Source organism: Hordeum vulgare, chromosome 2H, assembly GCF_904849725.1.
Source record: "Hordeum vulgare subsp. vulgare chromosome 2H, MorexV3_pseudomolecules_assembly, whole genome shotgun sequence".
NCBI lineage: Eukaryota > Viridiplantae > Streptophyta > Magnoliopsida > Poales > Poaceae > Hordeum > Hordeum vulgare.
In genome coordinates this window covers 432263850-432285287 of record NC_058519.1, presented here as the reverse complement: position 1 = coordinate 432285287, position 21438 = coordinate 432263850, and the positions used below count along the sequence as shown (strand labels likewise).

At 44.6% G+C, this 21438-nt stretch overlaps 1 protein-coding gene across 2 annotated transcripts; it reads left to right on the top strand.

Moving 5' to 3' along the window:
• Positions 1-10794: 10794 nt before the first annotated feature.
• LOC123426535 lies at positions 10795-12147 on the top strand. 2 transcript variants are annotated; one of them, XM_045110375.1, is made up of 4 exons: positions 10795-10875; positions 10962-11363; positions 11451-11790; positions 11874-12147. In XM_045110375.1, exons 1-4 carry the CDS (start codon positions 10844-10846, stop codon positions 12093-12095), a joined length of 996 nt encoding a protein of 331 aa, XP_044966310.1. In that variant the 5' UTR covers positions 10795-10843; the 3' UTR covers positions 12096-12147. The 2 variants fall into 2 exon arrangements, with proteins under 2 accessions (XP_044966310.1, XP_044966308.1); XM_045110373.1 differs by lacking the exon at positions 10795-10875 and having other exon boundaries at positions 10897-11363.
• The last annotated feature ends 9291 nt before the right edge of the window (positions 12148-21438 follow it).

Here is a 21438-nt window from a genome sequence, read left to right as displayed (position 1 = left end):
GCGCTGTCATGCTGCCGGAGAACTCATATAATTCTCCGTCTCTCTTGCTGGATCAAGAAGGTCGAGATCGTCATCGAGATGTACGTGTGCTGAACGCGGAGGTGCCGTTTGTTCGGCGCTAGATCGGAACGGGTCGTGGGACGGATCGTGGGACGATGGTGATCTTAATCACGAAGCTGTACCACTACATCAACACGGTTTCTTAACGCTTCCCGCTTAGCGATCTACAAGGGTATGTGGATCCAATCTCCTCTCATAGATGAACATCACCATGATAGGTCTTCGTGTGCGTAGGAAATTTTTTGTTTCCCATGCAACGCTCACCAACAATTATGGCATGTTGCCAAGCTGCCTTACAACACTTAAGCCTTACAGCTCTGAAAGTTTTGCATCTTCACTTAGAGACGGTCACTTATTTCTCACCCTTGTTAACCAATAGCTTGTTCTTCCAAGGTCCTAATTCACAAGATTTACAATCAAAAAGGTTGGGCTACTACTATGGTGTAACATCTATGGGTCTCATACCCATCTCCCTCGAAGCAATATCTATCACATTTCTAGATCTGCCAGGTTTTTGTTTGTTTGAATATACGTAATAGTTATTACTCCGAAAGTTCTCAACTTCCTCATAGATTTCAAATGTCTCTTCACGTGTCTTGATGATTTTGCATTATCCTTAGAATTATTCACTTTAGCGATAGCCGTTTGGTTTTCACAATTCATAAGGATAGCCGGTGCGGGTTTTCGACCACAGGCAAGTCCATCAAGAGTTCATGCAACCATTCTGCCTCAAAAGTGGTTGTGTCTAAAGCGGTTAGTTCTGCTTCCATGGTTGACCTTGTCAATATGGTTTTCTTGCAAGACCTTCATGACACTACACCACCTCCATGAGTAAATACATACCCACTTATAGCATGGAGTACATCAACATCGGAGATCCAATTGAATCACTATATCCTTCTAGCACGAGGGGATGCCGTGAATAGTGAATTCCATAATTCATAGTACCTCTCATATAGTGCAAGTCCCTTTCTAGTGCATGCAAATGATCATCACCCGGGTTGGACATGAACCTATTCAGTTTGCTCATAGCAAAAGAGATGTCTCGTCTTGTAGCGCTAACTAGGTACATGAGTAAACCGACAATTTGTGAGTATCTTAATTGATCTCTCGTTTCTTTCTTGTTCTTTCTAAGTGTCACACTGGGATCATAAGGTGTTGGAGAAGGCTTGCTATCCATAAAGCCGAAACGGCTCAATACCTTCTCAACATAGTGAGATTGCGTTAGAGTAATCCCACTCTCATCCTTAATAAGTTTGATGTTTAGGATCACATCGGCTTCTCCCAGATCTTTCATGTCAAAACTCTTTGATAGGAAAGACTTGACCTCATTGATCACAACAACGTTTGTACCAAAGATCAATATGTCATCCACATACAAACATAATATGACACTATTGCCCCCACCATGGCGATAGTAAACAAATCTATCAGACTCGCTAATGACGAATGCCCTAGAAGTCAGACTTGTCATGCCATTGTTTAGGTGCTTGTTTCAGACCATACAAAGATTTTAACAACTTGCACACCTTTTCCTCTTCTCCTTTTACCACAAACCCATCAGGCTGATCCATATAAAATGTAGCGACCCGACTCAAAATGAGTCAAGCCTCTGTGTTTCTGTGCCATCCCTGGATCAGTATGCTGGCACACACAGTACATCAATGTATATATCAAAGTGCAATCACATGTAAATAGCATAAAACTGATCTATACCTTAAATATCTCAGCGGAAGCAGTCAAGGGAGTGGAGTCCCAATAAACACCAACGGCAAGTTGAGTGTAGACCGTAACCCTAAATCGTACTCTTACTCGTCGAAGAAAAATATCTGCAACATAAGACGTTGCAGCCGTGTAGGTCAGCATATTGAATATGCCGGCAAGTCACATAAGAGAGGGGTAAAATGTCATCTATACTATATGCATATATGGCAGGTGGGGCTATAAGTTTTTAGCGTAAAGCAAGTTTTCTCCTACATCAAGAGGGGGCTAAAAGCAAAATGTTACTACAAAAGTTGGTTGTTAACGAGATGGTTCCGCCAACCAGTTCTCGTACCCGAGTTGTCAATAATTACCCTCATCAAATATATTTAACGGTGTTGAGAAATCCAGATAACTTCAGTTCCTTTGGCTCAAGTTGTCCATGACCGTGGACACGGCTAATCGATTAGGTTTGAGTACTCTGCAGAGTTTTGCACACGTTCCCCACAAGATTTGATCGCCTCCGTGTATGTCCTCGCACTTCAGGGTGTTTGAAGACCGGATGATCAAAACATGGTCTTTCAACGGGTCCCTCTGAATCCCTGTCGGTGCCCATCCAATCCTACCGTTCTTCTACATCTGCTAGCACCGCCTGTCCAGAGTCGCCGCGTTGTCCAACCAAGCCAGAGCCCATAATGACTTGTGGCTGTGCAGGTAAGCCTTGGGTCTTGAAAATATCTGTCCGTCTCATTGAGCCTGGGTGAAGCTTTCCGCAGGATGTCATGGCCTCTCCAGCATCCCGGGTCATCCACTGGGTTCTCCAGGGAGCCGATCAACTGTCCTCCACCCAGAGTTGCATTGCGTCCGAGGTCTTGAAAATCTTGTCTTAACCGGTCTTGATTATTTAATCAACCTTGCATCACTCGTGTTATGCACTCAACCGAAATCCTGTCTACTCAAGCATAGCAATATGTAATTTGTCATCCCGGGGCCAAGTATCGGAGTTGTTGGGTGCCTACCACATGACACTACAAACTATACTAAAATTTCCAAGTACCTAAGCAGCATGCAATTGGGCATAGGATGGAAGAACTACGATGCATAAAACATAGGTGATAGTATGATCAAAGTGACTTGCCTGGTGATGTTGACGAAGAAGAATTTCTCGAGAAAATAACTTGATAGACTACTCGTCACTCTCCGATGAAATCTATATAACAAACATATCATTCACATAAGCACTCATACTAGCAATCAAAACAAAAGAGAGAACGAAATAGAAAACCGAAAGGAACTTCAAATAAGACTAGGGAGTCTTCTACTACATCAAACACTAAATGATTTTTTTCCAACAGATAATAACAAGGAACTAAGATATAAGTTTAACTAAGATAAAAATAAAGTAGTTTTCACAAAACTACTTGAAAGGATTTCCAAACGGGATTTGAAACAATGCGGAAACAAATTGCAAGTTACTAAGGAACTAGAATTGATTTCATGATAACAAATAAAATAAACACTTGTTGCAAAACTACTGTTAACTAACATAAACAAAACAATAATGTTTCTGAAATAATAAAGAAACTATTTTAAAACAAAAGTAGAAAAGGAATTAGCCGAAATCCTAAAAGAGGTGAAACAAAAATTGTTTCACAAGAAACAGTGAGCTAAAATACTCAAACAAATCTGAAATTTATACCACTGATAATTAAGATCACTAGTGATCAGTAGCAAAAAGAATCAAATTAAAAGCTATTTTTAAACTCCTGGAATAGGCAAAACAAGGTTTAAACTAAATCTGATCTAACTTATATTTGAAAATTTCAAACATAGACAAATTATATGTTTTTAAAAACTACAGGAAATTTGTGAGCTACTGGAAAAAGAATCACTATCATTGGACTTCGGGATCAAAAGTTATGGCCAAAACAAAACAGGAACTCTGCTGTTTTGGAATTAAAACAGAAAAAGGGAAAAAAACTGATTTGTGGACAGGGGTCCACGTGGCATTTTCTAATTGGCTAAGGGGGTGAGTGTTGCGGGGATAACTAACAAACGGCCGCTATTTAACTAATTCGCTTCGGCTAAACTTATGTGAAAGAAAAACCGATCGGTTTTATCTAAAAGACCGAAGGGGTAAGTACCTATGTAATCTACACCGTAGATTATGGATCTAAGGGCTACTACATAAAAACAAAAAAGAAATAGGAGGGGGATGGAGCCTTACCGTGGGTGGAGTTGCTCCCGTGCTGGTGGCAATGGTGGCCGAGGTAGGGTGGGGCTCCGGTGGGGTGGGTCGCCGGTGGGGAGGGGATCCGGCGGAGGGGGGGCGGCGAGGCTCCAGGGAGGGGAGGGAGGCGAGGTGGAGGAAGGCGAGGTAGAGGGGGCCGACGGGAAAGTTGCTGGCTTCCTGGTCGCTGGTTCCAGGGGGAGGGAGGCGAGGTGTGCAGGGGGACGGGTGGGTGGGGCGGTGGTGGAGGGGGGGCGAAGGGGTGCCAGGGGGCTCGGCAGGGATGGGAGGTTGCAGGGGGTGAAGAGGTGGAGGAGCTCCTGTGATGTTCTCTGGTCACTGGTTCCAGGGAGGTGCAGCGAGGTGGAGGGGCCGACGGGGAGGGGTGCAACGAGGTGGGGTAGTGGAGGAGGGGTGGCCGAAGGGGTGGGGAGGTGCACGGGCGATGTGGAGGTGGTCGGCGAGTTCTCTAGCGAGTTTCCGGTGACGACTCCGGCGAGGTGGGGCGCGAGTTAGAGGCGAGGAGAGGGGAAGTTTTCAACGGGAATGGAACGAGGAGGTGCAGGGGGTTCTTATAGAGGCGACGGGAGGCGCTGGGAAGGGAAGAGCTTCGCGAATCCCGGAGGTGGAGATCTCCCTCTCCATGGAAGGAAAGCTTCCTGTAACGTGAGAGGAAACAGAGGAGGAAGAAGATCTTCCTGGGCCAGAGAAAAAGGAAGGCTCTTAATGGGCCAGCAGGTTTTTCCTAATAAACGTGATTTCCTTCCTATTTTTAAAACTAGGAAACTAAAACGATAAAAGGGCAATCAAATCAATTCGGAATAAAGAGTTTCTATATACTAAAATTATCATAAAAATAAAATATAAATGATGGGCATTTTTCCACGGCAAAAATAAAAACTTCAGAAAAAATTATTTTCACAAAATTGCCTAAAAAGTTTATTTTCTTTTTAAAATAATTTTCAAATGACCCTCTAAGTTTGAGGGTTCAAATAACTTTCAAAATGCCCATGGGTTCGAGGGTCATGTTCCTCCTATCTAGAATGTATTTCCCGGCATTTTGTTGCACGAAGAAAACGAATGGAAATGCAAAAGAATTCAATGCAAATATCTCCGTTCAAATTCTTTATAGTTGAAGAAGTCATGTCATCTTCTCTCTTTGCTTCTAAAAGATTGAATTTGAATTCACCGGGGAAAGGGGAAAGTCATTTTATTCCCTCTCATTCAAAAGTCTTGAAAAGTTTCAAATTTCACACAAGTTTCAATCACTCAGCAAACAACCAAAAAATCAATCTAATAATTATATTAACATTCCAAAATTTATAATTTTGGGATGTTACATAAAATTTCCTCTTCCAACTCTCCATTTAGGAAAGCTATCTTCACATCAATTTGATGAATGATCAAACCATAAAAGGCAGCCAGGGAAAGTAGTACCTGAATGGTGGTTATTCTACCAACACGTGAATAGGTGTCAAAGTAATATTTGCCTTGTTTGTGAGTGTAGCCTTTGGCTACAAGTCGTGCCTTGTACTTATCAGTAGTACCATCAGGCCTTAACTTATTTTTGAACACCCACTTAGAACCTAGAGGTTTACAACCATAACGTCGCTCAGTTAACTCCCAAGTTCCATTAGAAAGAAATGAGTCCATCTCATTATGAACAGATCCTTTCCAATCATCTACATCCGTAGATGCATATGCATCTTCAATAGACTGGGGAGTATCGTCAACAAGGTATACAATGAAATCATCACCAAAGTATTTTGCAACCCTTTGTCTCTTGCTCCTCATACGAGCTTCATCGTTATCCTTCTCACGGACTTCCCCGGGTGGTTGTTCAATATAATCATCAAATGTACTAGATTCAGAATTTATCTCACAATAAAATCTAGCAATGCTATGCATATCTTCCATAGGAAATATATTCACAAAAAATGTTGCATCACGAGATTCCATTATAGTATCTACATGCATATAAGAAACCTTATATTTAACTACTAAAAATGTATAAGCAATGCTCCGCTAAGCATAACCCAGAAAGACACAATCCATTGTCTTTGGTCCAAGTTTGTGTTCCTTAGGAATAGGAATACTGATCTTTGCCAAACATCCCAAGTGCGCAAATAAGAAAGTGAATGTTTTCTCCTGGCCCACTCTTCATAAGTGGTTTTCTCTTTATTCTTGTTAGGAACTCTATTTAGGACATGACATGAAGTCAACACAGCCCCCCACCATGCCTTAGATAAACCAACAGTGTTGTGACGCCCTCGATTTGATCGTACGCTCATACACGCAAATGCGTACGGCCAAGCTCAAGGACTCACGGGAAGATATCACAACACAACTCTAGACACAAATAAAAACATACAAGTTTCATATTACAAGCCACGGGCCTCGAGGGCTAGAATACAGAAGCTCGATAAACACATGAATCAGCGGAAGCAACAAATATCTAAGTACAGACATGAAACATGACAATGCCTTAGAGAAGGCTAGCACAAAAGATACAACGACCTAACGAGGCGATGCATCCTCCCTGGGAACCTCCTAAACTACTCCTGGTCTTTAGTGGGCTTCACGTAGTAGTAGGCACCATCGAGGTAGCAGTCGTCATCGGCGTGATACGCCATCTCCTGGGCTCCATCATTTGGTCGCAACAATCGAATCAAGGGGAAAGGGGGAGCAAAGCAACGGTGAGTACTCATCCAAAGTACTCGCAAGACTGACATCAGAACTATGCTAAGTATGCATCGGTATCAAATGAAAGGGGTTATATGTCGACTGACTGCAACAACGCGAGAACAGAGACAGGGGACTAGTCCTATCGAAGACTAGCATCTTCAGCGTCTTGCAGCAATAGACGAGAGTAGAGCCATTATCACAAATATATAGTCATATTGTTGCAGCAATATTAATTTAGGTCAGGCTCAGAGATTCTTCCTCGACTCCCTACGAGAAAGCAATCCGGAGCAACATTCCAGTTAAGTAATAGTTTAAGTTGTATAAGATCGGAGCACAACTCCAAATCATCATGTAACCGTGGACATGACTATTCGAATAGTTAATTTCGTCTGTGCATGGGTGCAGCATAGTACGCAACACGCTTGATAAACCTTGGTCGAACACACTTTCCCCGCCTTTGAAAAACAACAAATCGCAACCCTCCCTAGGCTCAACAAAGAGGCCAACCTGCCGATCTAACTCCTAAGCGCACAGGGTTCATGGGCCCATCACCCATTGCGCTCCTGCACGTTGCGAGGGCGGCCGATGTTAGTCCTGGCACCTCTTATACAAGAACGCTGCTTATCCAGACCACTCGGGCGCGCGCCGCTCCAATGCTGATGTCTGAAGAGCTTCGGCTGGTACCATGACGTCGAGTACCCATAACTTCTCCCACGTGAAGGTTAGTGCGAAAAAGGTCTCACGACCAACTCAGATCAAATACCCAAATCCATTAGCATTTTAATTAACTCATCGTCACATCCACGCGGGAATCCACCCGCAACACACCATTCATCAAGTTCCCAGTAACAATGTCAAGTAGTTGTGCGGTTGTAACATCAGAGGGATCCGAGGTATCACCCTCGATGGATTCCGAACAATGTAACAGCTGAGGTGACCAAGGAGGAATCACCCTCGATGGACGTCGCTTGATGGATTATACGACTGAGTCTAGATCGGAGATGGTGAAGGAGGAGTCACCCTCCGAGAACCACCGCCGGTCAACTACACTACAGAGCTAACATCACGAGTACGTAGCGAGGTGTCACCCTCTATCCTCGATAGTAGCTTTGGAGTGCCGTAGAACTAAGGGGGTGTGAGTGTTGTGACGGTTCTTGGCTCGTCGATCAGATGATCGAGACTTCGATGATAAAGTGGGGCAACTAGACTAAGGGGGTAAATGGGGATCACTGTTCCACCTATACTGAACAGTTTAAAGTGCGATAGAGTAAAGTAACAGTTCATGAAAAATAGGTTATGCATTAGATATATGAGCTAACTACAACAGTAGCAAAATCTAATGCAAGCATGAGGGAGAAAGAAATAGGCGATATAGGGATGATCATGGGGGGTTTCCTTGCCTTGTTGCTATGTGGAAAAGGGTTGGTCATCATGTGGGTAGTTGTACTCGGCAGGAGCGTCAGTCTCGGGGTCTACGTGTAAGAAGAGGGGGAATAAATAATAAATATAATACACAGATGCAACATGATACATGACATGGCAATATGCAGGGCTAGGCATGAGTGAACGCAGTATCACCTGTCATGGATGGATCGGGAAAATATGTGACGATATTTCCCGGGCCTCTCGCTACTACCGGACACGCGAAACAGATGGAAACGTTTCATGTTCGCTATGATAGAGACGCGTGACGGACGAACGGATAGCATATCCTCGTTCGTCTAATTTTTCTGATCAACTTTCATGTACAAATTATTTTTATCCGGTTTACGGATTGTTTTATAATAAATTTTAAAGTTTTATTAATATTCAGATATTAAATAAAAAAATTAATTCAAATAATCATTAATGACATCAGCATGATGTCAGGTGACATCAACAATCAACCATCTTAGTTGACTAGTCAACTCTGACAAGTAGGTCCCATACGTCATACTCACATTTTAAATAGTTTAATTAGCAATTAAACATATTAATTTACGGGGGTGGGACCCACGTGTCATACTCTACTCAGTCAAATTAATTACTCCCTCCATCACAGTTTGTAGGGCGCATCTCGTTCAGCTCTGGGCCCAAAGTGCGTCCTGATAGGCAGGAAATAAGGAGCCTCCATCGCTGCGAAAGTAAAGAAGAGGCGCCTAATGATGCGTTAAACCAGCGCTTCGTAACCTCCTCCTCCAATAAAGGAAGGAACCGATCGCATGCATTGGTGGAGCGAAATTGTAGCCAGTTTCCTTCTTCCTCCCGCGACCTCCTTTCTCCCCGCGCGCTTTCCTTTCTCCCCCGCGCGCTCGGTTTCCATCTAAATCTCCCCGCGCTCTTTCCTTTCTCCCCCGCTCGGTTTCCATACAAAGCTCCCGCCGATTTCGGAGTATAAGTAGCTGCGGCGATGGAGGGACACGAACAGACGGCTCCATCTTTTCTCCTCTCTCCTCTCTCCAATGGCGCCGCCGCAGCAAGGTGCAGAAGATCGCCGGCCTCCTCCTCTTGGCCTCCGTGGGCTTTCTAGGGTCGCTTTCCAGCCGAGAGCACCGCCGCCCGGAGGTCTTCCTCCTCTTGGTCTCACCGGACGCTCGGGTGCTTCTCCTTCTCCATCGGCACGGCTGGTTTCGAGCGTCTTCCTCCTCCGACTACTTTGCCTCGACGACGCGTCGGCCTCGCACGGCCATCTCGCGCTCCGGCACCTAACGAGGCCGGTTCCTCGAACTGGAGTGCCTCCGTCGGCGAGGCGGGTAAAGGCAGCAGAGGGATCGACAGTTCTACATTCGTCGAGTTTAACCTCATCAATGGCAGCGACGGGATCTCGTTTGGCGGTGGCGGTGGCGGCGTGATCTCGTTTGGCGGCGGCAGCAGCGAGTCCCTGGGCTTCACGTTCAGTACCGGCGCCGGTGGCAATCGGAGAGAAGGATCCTCCCATGATGGAAGCACAGAAGGTAGATCATGCATGTAAAGAAGTTGTGATCATGTAGTTTTTTTTGCCGTAGATCATGCAGTTTTTTTTGCCGTAGATCATGCAGTCCCTGGGCTTCACGTAAAGTCCGTAGATCATGCAGTTTTTTTTGCCGTAGATCATGCAGTTTTTTTTGCCATAGATCATGCAGTCCCTGGGCTTCATGTAAAGTCCGTAGATCATGCAGTTTTTTTGCCGTAGATCATGCATGTATAGAAGCTGTGATGGAGGGAGTATGCAAACAAATCATGCATGTATAGAAGCCGTAGATCATGCAAATTTTTTTTACGTAGATCACAGCTTTGACGTAGATCATGCAAAAAAAAATTACGTAGATCATGCAATTTTTTTTGACGTAGATCATGCATGTATAGAAGCTGTGATGAAGTCCGTAGATCATGCACAACCCCACCATAAACAGACTTGACTGATGAGAATGGAAGCTGGAGATTTCTTTCCACAACCCCACCATAATCTACGTACTCCTAGAGATTTTCTGTTTTTGTTGTATAGATTTTCTGTTAACTGATGAGAATGAAAGCTGGAGATTTTTCTGTTTTTGCTGTATAGACAGATCATTGGCTACCGACAGACCATTTGCTGTATAGACAGATCATTTGCTGTATTGACAGATTCATGCACATTATCAACAAAAAAACATGGTTAATATGCTTCATTTTCTGTTACAACAAGGTATTGGTGGAAATGAGGGTACCATTGGCTACCGAGGGTCTGGATACAACCCAAATTTTTCCCATGCCGACGAATACCCTCCTAGTCAAGAGGTTGTTCGAACCCAAAGACAACCTATCGATTTGAGTAAGCTCATTTAGCACATTTTTTTCTTTCCCTAACATTCCATATTTTTTGTTTGTCTAATTATTTTTCCAATGCATCTAGATGTTTTGTCGAACAAGGAGACAAGAAGACAGTACCGTATCGATGACAGGCGTCACATATATAGTGAGATCATTGCCCGTAATGGTACGGGTAATAGGTTGAAGCATGGAGTTTCTAAAGTTGTTGCACTAGCTTGTAAATGTCCTAGGAGGATAGTGCAAAGGGTATGGCAGCAGGCTAAACAAGGTGGCGGCATTACTGGGGTAAAAAACAATCGGAAGCTCAAATCAGGAAGGAAGAAGATTAATTTTGACTGAGATGCATTGGAGGCCATCCCACCTGGAGAGAGAACAACATTAGAACAAGTTGCTGGACATATGAACGTGTCTACTTCCACTGTTTGGCGAAGGTGAGTGTTATACATTGATATATGTCAATTTTCTACATGTCAAATGTGTATGTCATTGATATATTGGTTGTTATATTTTCTTGTAGGTTGAAGATGAAGGAAATTAGACGAATAACGAGTGAATTGAAGCCTGCCTTGACTGCTGCAAATGAAAGGGCTCGTGTGGAGTATGCTCTAAAGCATCTTGAGCCATGTAGCCTAACGTCCCTAGGCGGTATCAATCCCACATTTAGGGCTGATATGGATGTGGTTCATATAGATGAGAAATGGTTTTATCACACGCGGAAGACCCAAAACATGTATTTGAGCCATAGAGAGAATGCACCACACCGGGAATGTAAACATAAAAACCACATTCAAAAAATTATGTTCTTGTCCGCAATGGCTAGACCGAGGTATGATGCTCAAGGCAATTGTGTTTTTGATGGCAAGATTGGGGTTTGGGCTTACACAGAGTGGGTGCAAGCTAAAAAGAAGAGTCAAAACAGGTCCGCACTGGTTCTTGTTACTACTCCTACTTTGTTCTAAATTTTTATGCGCACATTACTTAGAGTACTTTGTTTCTATATCCATAGATTGAGAGGGACATGGGAGCTGAAGCCTTGCCATACAGTGGACAGGGAGAAAAGTCAGGAATACTTAGTGAAATACGTACTGCCGGCTATAAAGGAAAAGTGGCCTGAGAGCGATAGATGGAACATCATCTATGTACAGCAGGACAATGCTAGGACTCATATAAAACCAGATGATCCACTTTTTTTACAGGAAGCTGCTAGGGGTGGTTGGGATATTAGGATGATATACCAACCTCCTAATTCTCCCGACACAAACATATTAGATCTTGGTTGGTTTGCCTCAATTCAAGCCATGTTCCATAAAAAGATGCCCAAGACCCTAGCCGAGATTGTCCAAAAGGTCTTGCAATGTTCCATTTCAGTATTTATATGTTCCATTTGCTTATGTACTGATTTGAGTTTTCTTGTTGTCATGTGTCATAGGTTAATCAATCCCTAGCTGAGTATCCCCATCAAAAGCTCAATAGGATCTGGTTGAGTCATCAAGCGTGCATGAGAGAGATCATCAAGCACAAGGGGTCTATCCACTACGCAGTTCCTCACTTGAAGAAAAAAGCATTAGAGAGACAAGGACTTCTCCCGGTTCGTTTGACGATTGATCTAGAATATGTTGAGCAGGCAATTGAGTTCTTGAACTCAACATAATTTGTACTACCTCATGTGATGGTGCTACTCCATATATTGTGATGGTGCTAATTTAGTACTATTCGAGTATTAGTTTCACTAACCTTATCAAAAAAATTGTGGACTGTTTTCATATAAAATTACATGACAAAATCATATAAAACAGCTCTTCATATAAGATCATATAAAACCATATTCATACTCATTTTCTTACATAAGATCATGTCGTGTTATAAACTTGAAGCATATATAACCATTACAACTCACTTTTTTTTCATCATCCGGCGAATCTAAACTTGACTATCCGGCACATCATGCACTTTCTTTTCCTCCTCCAGATAGATAGATGGGTTGCGACGGCACCTTATGCATATCCCATCTTTGTTTATCGCCGCCGTAATCGCACAATCCGTGCACCAATAATTGTCACAGAGGCAAGGATTTCCACACGAGGTGCAAGAACGCAAATCTTTTGGTACCGGTAGCCTACACCCCAGGCAAAGGAATATGGAAGCCTCACCACGGATGCCACACTTGAGGCACAAAGCTGGATGAATGCACACCTCACAAGTTGAGGTTGGGTTGGAGTAGGTTTTGCGTACCATCTCTTGCTCTTGCACCATCTCCTTCACGGCATGAACTTCCACCACGCCTTGCACCTCCTCCATGGCAGCAACTTCCACCACGCCTTGCACCTCCTCCATGGCAGCAACGTCCACCACGCCTTGCACCTCCTCCATGGCAGCAACCTCCACCACGCCTTGCACCTCCTCCATGGCAATCTCCACCACGCCTTGCACCTCCTCCATGGCAATCTCCACCACAAGGGAGCCGAAGGAGAGAGAGAGGGAGAAACTGGAAGGGAGCAATCTCCACCACGCATGGCACCGGTTTTATACCTCACATGGCAGCCGAAGGAGAGAGAGAGGATGCCTCACATGCACTCATGTTCACACTTGCATGCCTCACATTGCACTCATGTTCACACTTGCATGCGAGGACAAAACAATTCCCACTAGCACTTGTGTTCACACTTGCATGCCTCACATGCACTCATGTTCACACTTGATGCGGGAGGACAAAGCAAACCACGTTCCCACTAACCAGCGCTTGAAGGAGTAGTACTAATGCGTCCAATTAATAGGAGTAGTTAAGGAGGTGCGCCCTATTTTCATGAGATTGTGAAAAAATCTGTTTTTGAAAAGGCGCCCTACAAACTGTGATGGAGGGAGCAGTAGATTTTAATTCATTTAGCTTAGGTTTAACTAACTTAATTAATCATCCAAATTAATTACTTTAATTAAATACTTAAATTAAACTAGATAAATTTAATTAATCTTAATTAATTAACTATTTTAATAATTAATTTAAATCTATTTTTTAATCTTATTTTTTTGTCCTTTTCTTCTAACATGTTTTTAGGGGGTAAGACCCCACCTATCATTTGGTGGAGGTTACTTCTAATAGTGTGGGGGTTAGTGGGGGATTAATCCCAAGTAACCAAATCGGAATGGGGTCGATGCGGCAGTGGTCGAGGCAAGCAGCGGTAGCAGCAGGCGGCGGTTGGCCATGGCGCCGGCGACCGGCGGGGAGCGACGCTGCACGCGGTAGCCAGCGGGCCAGAGGCGGCCACAGGCGATGCGGGCGCGACCACGCACGGGGGTGGGGCATGGAGCTGGCAGTCGAAGGGTGAGCGGCGTGGTGCGGTGCAGGGGGCAGCATGGGTGCGCGGGGACGCAACCAGGGAAGGGGGCACGCGGCGCTGGGGGTCGCCGGAGGAAGAGAGCGCGGTGGTCGATCGTGGGGGAGAGAGGAGAGGAGGGGGTGGCCACTCACCGCGTTGCGGGAAGGAGGGGTGGCCGCTCAACGCGTTGCAGGGAAGGAGGGGTGGCCGCTCACCGCGTTGCAGGGAAGAGGGGGCGTGCTTGGGGGCGAGGCGAGGAGGCCAGTGGGGCAGGGCGAGGCGATGGTGGCCGGCGAGGCTGCGCTGGCGGCGACCGACAAGGCGACGACGTGGATTAGGGCACGGTGGAGGTCGCATGGCGCCACCGTGCGTGTGGGTAAAATCATGGGGGGGGGGGGGGGGGGGGCGAAGGACTGGTGAGGGGGCGCCGACAGGGCGGCACCTACCGGTGCAGGCAAGGGCGGCTAGAGGCCGACGGGGCGTCGGAGCTCGGGCAGTTTGGCCCGATCCAAACTGGATCGGGAGGGAGGAGGGGAGTGGAGATCGGGGTCACAGGGGTGAGTGGGCAGGAAGTGTCGATGTGGAGGGGAATATAGCCCGTGGCGGGTGGGGTGAGGTAGCTCGCCTAGTGGCCAGTTGGGCAAGTGGGGGAGGCCAGGCTGGGCCTCGGCCCAGGGAGTTAGCCTTTTTGCTTTTTTTTTTAAGAAAACCTATTATTATTTTATATAAAAGCTCATGTTTTAATTAAAAAAACACCAAGTCACTTTTATAAAAATATGAAGTCCCCCCTACTGTCATATGCATTATTTGGCAGCAACATAAAAGGTTTGGGGACCCTTTGAATCTATCTGAAAATTGTAGAAACTAAAAGGGCATTTAATAAATGGCTTGGCCTTTGTGAAATCGTTTTAGAGGCAGTTGGTTACAATTTGCTTAGAGAATAATTATAACCCATCCATAATTTTTGTTTTACAGTTCGAAGAAATAATTTATTAGACTTTATTTTTAATTTGAAAATGGCTTTGATTTTTATCAAATAAAAATTTAACTTAGTTAAACTTGATGATGTGGCACCATTAGTACGTGGCTACTGTAGCTTAACTACGGGACGTCACGAGTGTTTAACATGGCATTCACCAAGTCAGTTAACGTGCGGTTTTTTCTCTGAGTAACTCCGTTTTATTGGGATGAATAGGGAGGCATCCTCTCGTGAATAATACCATGTTCCTCACAAAATTCATCAAATAATTTGGGAAAATACCCTCCACTATAATCCGACCTAAGACGCTTGATCTTTCTCTTTAGTTGATTTTCAACTTCAGCTTTATAGATCTTAAAGTAATCTAGAGCTTCATCTTTAGTTTGCAACAAATAAACATAGCAAAATCTAGTCGCATCATCAATTGACGTCATGAAATATCTCTTTCCACCTTTTATCAACACACCATTCATCTCACATAGATCAGAATGTATGAGTTCTAGAGGTGTCAAGTTTCTCTCCTCGATAGCCGTGTGAGGTTTTGGAGGTTGATTCGATTGCATACAACTATGGCACTTAGAACCTTTGACAATCGTGAAATTAGGACTTAAACTCATACTGGATAGCCAAGACATTAAACAAAAATTAATATGACATAAACGAGAGTCCAAAACACTTATATCATCATTAGTACTAGCACAAATTTGATTTACTGACTTATTGCAAGAATCTGAAAGTGAAAAGCGGAACAAGGCTCCGCACTAATATATAGCCTTTGCCTATAAATTATCCAAATCTTGATACGATTACTCTATTAGACTATAAAACTACCTTAAACCCATCTCGGCATAGAAGGGAGCCGCTAACTAGGTTCTTATTCATAGTAGGGATATGCTGCACGTTCCTTAGTTGCACGATCTTTCCCGAAGTAAACTTCAGATTAACCGTGCCAATGCCACAAACAGAAGCATGCGACCCATTCCGCATTAGAATGGAAGAATCCCCTGTGACCTGATAAGAAGTAAACAAAGAGACATCGGCACACACATGAACGTAGCACCCGAATCAATCCACCGTGAAGATGATTGAAATACTGAAAGCACAATAGGTAAATTACCATACCGATCAGTATTACTGGTGGTCACCATGTTGACAATCTTGGAGCTCGTTTTCCCTCTATGGTCTGCACGTTACAGGTATTCCTTGGGAAAGTGTTTGAGCTTCCCATAGGCGTAGCACTCTAGCTCAGCTTTGTTGAACTTTTTCTTCTTGAAGGTAGTGTTGGAATTATGCCCTAGAGGCAATAATAAAAATAGTTATTATTATAATTCCTGTATCAAGATAATCGTTTATTATCCATGCTATAATTGTATTGAATGAAGACTTATATACATGTGTGGATACATAGACAAAACACTGTCCCTAGCAAGCCTCTAGTTGGCTAGCCAGTTGATCAAAGATAGTCAGGGTCTTCTGATTATGAACAAGGTGTTGTTGCTTGATAACTGGATCACGTCATTAGGAGAATCACGTGATGGACTAGACCCAAACTAATAGACGTAGCATATTGATCGTGTCATTTTGTTTCTACTGTTTTCTGCGTGTCAAGTATTTGTTCCTATGACCATGAGATCATATAACTCACTGACACCGGAGGAATGCTTTGTGTGTATCAAACGTCGCAACGTAACTGGGTGACTATAAAGATGCTCTACAGGTATCTTCGAAGGTGTTCGTTGAGTTAGTATGGATCGAGACTGGGATTTGTCACTCCGTGTGACGGAGAGGTATCTCGGGGCCCACTCGGTAATACAACATCACACACAAGCCTTGCAAGCAATGTGACTTAGTGTAAGTTGCGGGATCTTGTATTACGGAACGAGTACAGATACTTGCCGGTAAACGAGATTGAAATAGGTATGCGGATACTGACGATCGAATCTCGGGCAAGTAACATACCGAAGGACAAAGGGAATGACATACGGGATTATATGAATCCTTGGCACTAAGGTTCAAACGGTAAGATCTTCGTAGAATATGTGGGATCCAATATGGGCATCCAGGTCCCGCTATTGGATATTGACCGAGGAGTCACTCGGGTCATGTCTACATAGTTCTCGAACCCGCAGGGTCTGCACACTTAAGGTTCGACGTTGTATTATGCGTATTTGAGTTATATGGTTGGTTACCAAATGTTGTTCGGAGTCCTGGATGAGATCACGGACGTCACGAGGGTTTCCGGAATGGTCCGGAAACGAAGATTGATATATAGGATGACCTCATTTGATTACCGGAAGGTTTTCGGAGTTACCGGGAATGACGAATGGGTTCCGGATGTTCACCGGGGGGGGGGGGGGGCAACCCACCCCGGGGAATCCCATAGGCCTTGGGGGTGGCGCACCAACCCTTAGTGGGCTGGTGGGACAGCCCAAGAAGGCCCTATGCGCCATAGGAAGAAAATCAAAGAGAAAAGGAAAAAAAGAGGAGGTTGGAAAAAGGGGAAGGACTCCTCCTTCCAAACCTAGTTGGATTTGGTTTGGAAGGGGAGGACTCCCCCCTTGGCTCGGCCGACCCCCTTGGGGGTCCTTGGACCCCAAGGCAAGGCTCCCCCTCTTCCCCCTATATATACGGAGGTTTTAGGGCTGATTTGACATAACTTTGCCACGGTAGCCCAACCACATATCTCCACGGTTTTACCTCTAGATCGCGTTTCTGCGAAGCTCGGGTGGAGCCCTGCTGAGATTAGATCACCACCAACCTCCGGAGCGCCGTCACACTGTCGGAGAACTCATCTACCTCTCCGTCTCTCTTGCTGGATCAAGAAGGCCGAGATCATCGTCGAGCTGTACGTGTGCTGAACGCAGAGGTGCCGTCCGTTCGGCACTAGATCGTGGGACTAATCGCAGGACAGTTCGCGGGGCGGATCGAGGGACGTGAGGACGTTCCACTACATCAACCGCGTTCACTAACGCTTCTGCTGTGCGATCTACAAGGGTACGTAGATCGAATATCCCCTCTCGTAGATGGACATCACCATGATAGGTCTTCGTGCGCGTAGGAATTTTTTTGTTTCCCATGCGACGTTCCCCAACAGTGGCATCATGAGCTAGGTTCATGCATACATGTCTTCTCGAGTAGAACACAAAAGTTTTTGTGGGCGGTGATGTGCGTTTTGCTGCCCTCCTTTGTCTTTTCTTGATTCCGCGGTATTGTTGGATTGAAGCGGCTTGGACCTACATTACTCGTACGCTTACGAGAGACTGGTTTCATCGCTACGAGTAACCCCGTTGCTCAAAGATGACTCGCAAGTGTTAGTTTCTCCAACTTTAGTTGAATCGGATTTGACCGAGGAGGTCCTTGTATAAGGTTAAATAGCAATTCATATATCTCCGTTGTGGTGTTTGCGTAAGTAAGATGCGATCCTACTAGATACCCATGGTCACCACGTAAAACATGCAACAACAAAATTAGAGGACGTCTAACTTGTTTTTGCAGGGTATGCTTGTGATGTGATATGGCCAACGATGTGATGTGATATATTGGATGTATGAGATGATCATGTTGTAATAGATAATATCGACTTGCACGTCGATGGTACGGCAACCGGCAGGAGCCATAGGGTTGTCTTTAAACTAACGTTTGTGCTTGCAGATGCGTTTACTATTTTGCTAGGATGTAGCTTTAGTAGTAATAGCATGAGTAGCACGACAACCCCGATGGCGACACGTTGATGGAGATCATGGTGTGGCGCCGGTGACAAGAAGATCGTGCCGGTGCTTTGATGATGGAGATCAAGGAGCACGTGATGATGGCCATATCATGTCACTTATGAATTGCATGTGATGTTAATTCTTTTATGCACCTTATTTTGCTTAGAACGACGGTAGCATTATGAGGTGATCTCTCACTAAAATTTCAAGACGAAATTGTGTTCTCCCCGACTGTGCACCGTTGCTACAGTTCGTCGTTTCGAGACACCACGTGATGATCGGGTGTGATAGACTCAACGTTCACATACAATGGGTGCAAAACAGGTTCACACGCGGAACACTCGGGTTAAGCTTGACGAGCCTAGCATGTGCATACATGGCCTCGGAACACATGAGACCGAAAGGTCGATCATGAATCATATAGATGATATGATTAGCATAGGGACGCTTACCACTGAAACTATACTCAAGTCACGTGATGATCGGACTTGAGCTAGTGTAAGTGGATCATGAACCACTCAAATGACTAGAGAGATGTACTTTTTGAGTGGGAGTTTAGCGAGTAATTTGATTAAGTTAAACTCTAATTATCTTGAACATAGTCTAAGTCCACTTTGAATATATTTGTGTTGTAGATCATGGCTCACGCGACAGTCACCCTCAATTTTAATACGTTCCTAGAGAAAGCTAAGTTGAAAGATGATGGAAGCAACTTTGTAGACTGGGCTCGTAATCTTAAGCTAATCTTACAAGCTGGGAAGAAGAATTATGTCCTTAATGCTGCGCTAGGAGATGAACCACCCGCTACGGCTGACCAGGATGTTAAGAAAGCTTGGTTAACACGTAAGGAGGACTACTCAGTAGTTCAATGTGCAGTCTTGTATGGCTTAGAACCGGGAATTCAACGTCGCTTTGAGCGTCATGGAGCATATGAGATGTTACAGGAGTTGAAGTTTATCTTTCAGAAGAATGCCCGGATCGAGAGGTATGAGACCTCCGATAAATTCTATGCTTGCAAGATGGAGGATAATTCGTCTGTCAGTGAACATGTGCTCAAAATGTCTGGGTACTCAAACCGTCTAGCTGAGCTGGGGATTGAACTCCCGCAAGAGGCTATCACTGACAGAATCCTTCAATCACTGCCACCAAGCTATAAAGGCTTTGTGTTGAACTACAACATGCAAGGGATGAACAAGTCACCCGGCGAGTTGTTTGCGATGCTGAAAGTCGCAGAGTCTGAACTCCGTAAAGAGTATCAAGTGTTGATGGTGAATAAGACCACTAGTTTCAAGAGAAACAGCAATGGCAAGAAGGGTAATTCAAAGAAGAGCGGCAAGCCTGTTGCCAATCCGACGAAGAAACCCAAAGCTGGACCTAAGCCTGAAACAGAGTGTTACTATTGCAAGGGTATGGGTCACTGGAAGCACAACTGCCCCAAGTATCTGGCTGATAAGAAGGCGGCCAAAGAAAAATCAGGTATATTTGATATACATGTTATTGATGTGTACTTAACCGGCTCTCGTAGTAGTGCCTGGGTATTCGATACCGGTTCTGTTGCTCATATTTGCAACTCGAAACAGGAACTGCGGAATAGACGAAGGCTGGCGAAAGATGAAGTGACGATGCGCGTAGGAAATGGTTCCAAGGTTGATGCAATCGCCGTCGGCACAGTTTCACTTCAATTACCATCAGGATTAGTTATGAACTTGAATCATTGTTATTTAGTGCCTGCTTTGAGCATGAACATTATATCTGGATCTTGTTTATTGCGAGACGGTTACTCTTTTAAGTCAGAGAATAATGGTTGTTCTATTTCTATGAGTAACATCTTTTATGATCATGCACCCAATGTGAGAGGTTTGTTCATATTGAATCTTGATAGTGATACACACATACATAACATTGAGACCAAAAGAGTTAGAGTTAACAATGATAGCGCCATATTTTTGTGGCACTGCCGCTTAGGTCATATTGGTGTAAAGCGCATGAAGAAACTCCATGCCGATGGACTTTTGGAGTCACTTGACTTTGATTCACTTGACACGTGCGAACCATGCCTCATGGGCAAGATGACTAAAACTCCGTTCTCCGGAACAATGGAGCGTGCAAGTGACTTGTTGGAAATCATACATACTGATGTGTGTGGTCCGGTGAGCGTAGAGGCACGCGGCGGATATCGTTATTTTCTCACCTTCACTGACGATTTGAGTAGATATGGTTATATCTACTTAATGAAGCACAAGTCTGAAACATTTGAAAAGTTCAAGCAATTTCAGAGTGAAGTTGAAAATCGTCGTAACAAGAAGATCAAGTTCCTACGGTCTCATCGTGGGGGTGAATATCTGAGTTTCGAGTTTGGTGCTCACTTAAGACAATGTGGAATTGTTTCGCAGTTGACACCGCCTGGAACACCACAGCGTAATGGTGTGTCCGAACATCGTAATCGTACGTTATTAGAGATGGTGCGATCTATGATGTCTCTTACCGATTTGCCGTTATCGTTTTGGGGTTATGCATTAGACACAACTGCATTCACTTTAAATAGGGCACCATCAAAATCCGTTGAGACGACACCATACGAACCGTGGTATGGCAAAAGGTCAAAGTTGTCGTTTCTTAAAGTTTGGGGATGTGATGCTTATGTCAAAAAGCTTCAGCCTGAAAAGCTTGAACCCAAAGCGGAAAGGTGCATCTTCATAGGTTACCCAAAAGAGACAGTTGGGTACACCTTCTATCTCAAATCCAAGGGCAAAGTGTTTGTTGCTAAAAACGGAGCTTTTCTCGAGAAGGAGTTTCTCTCGAGAGAATTGAGTGGGAGGAAGATAGAACTTGATGAGGTTGTCGAACCTCTCATCCCTCTAGATGGTGGCGCAGGGCAAGGGGAAACCTCTGTCATTGCGACGCCGGTTGAGGAGGAAGTTAATGATGATGATCATGAAACTCCGGTTCAAGTTCCTGTCGAACCACGCAGGTCGACAAGACCACGTGCTG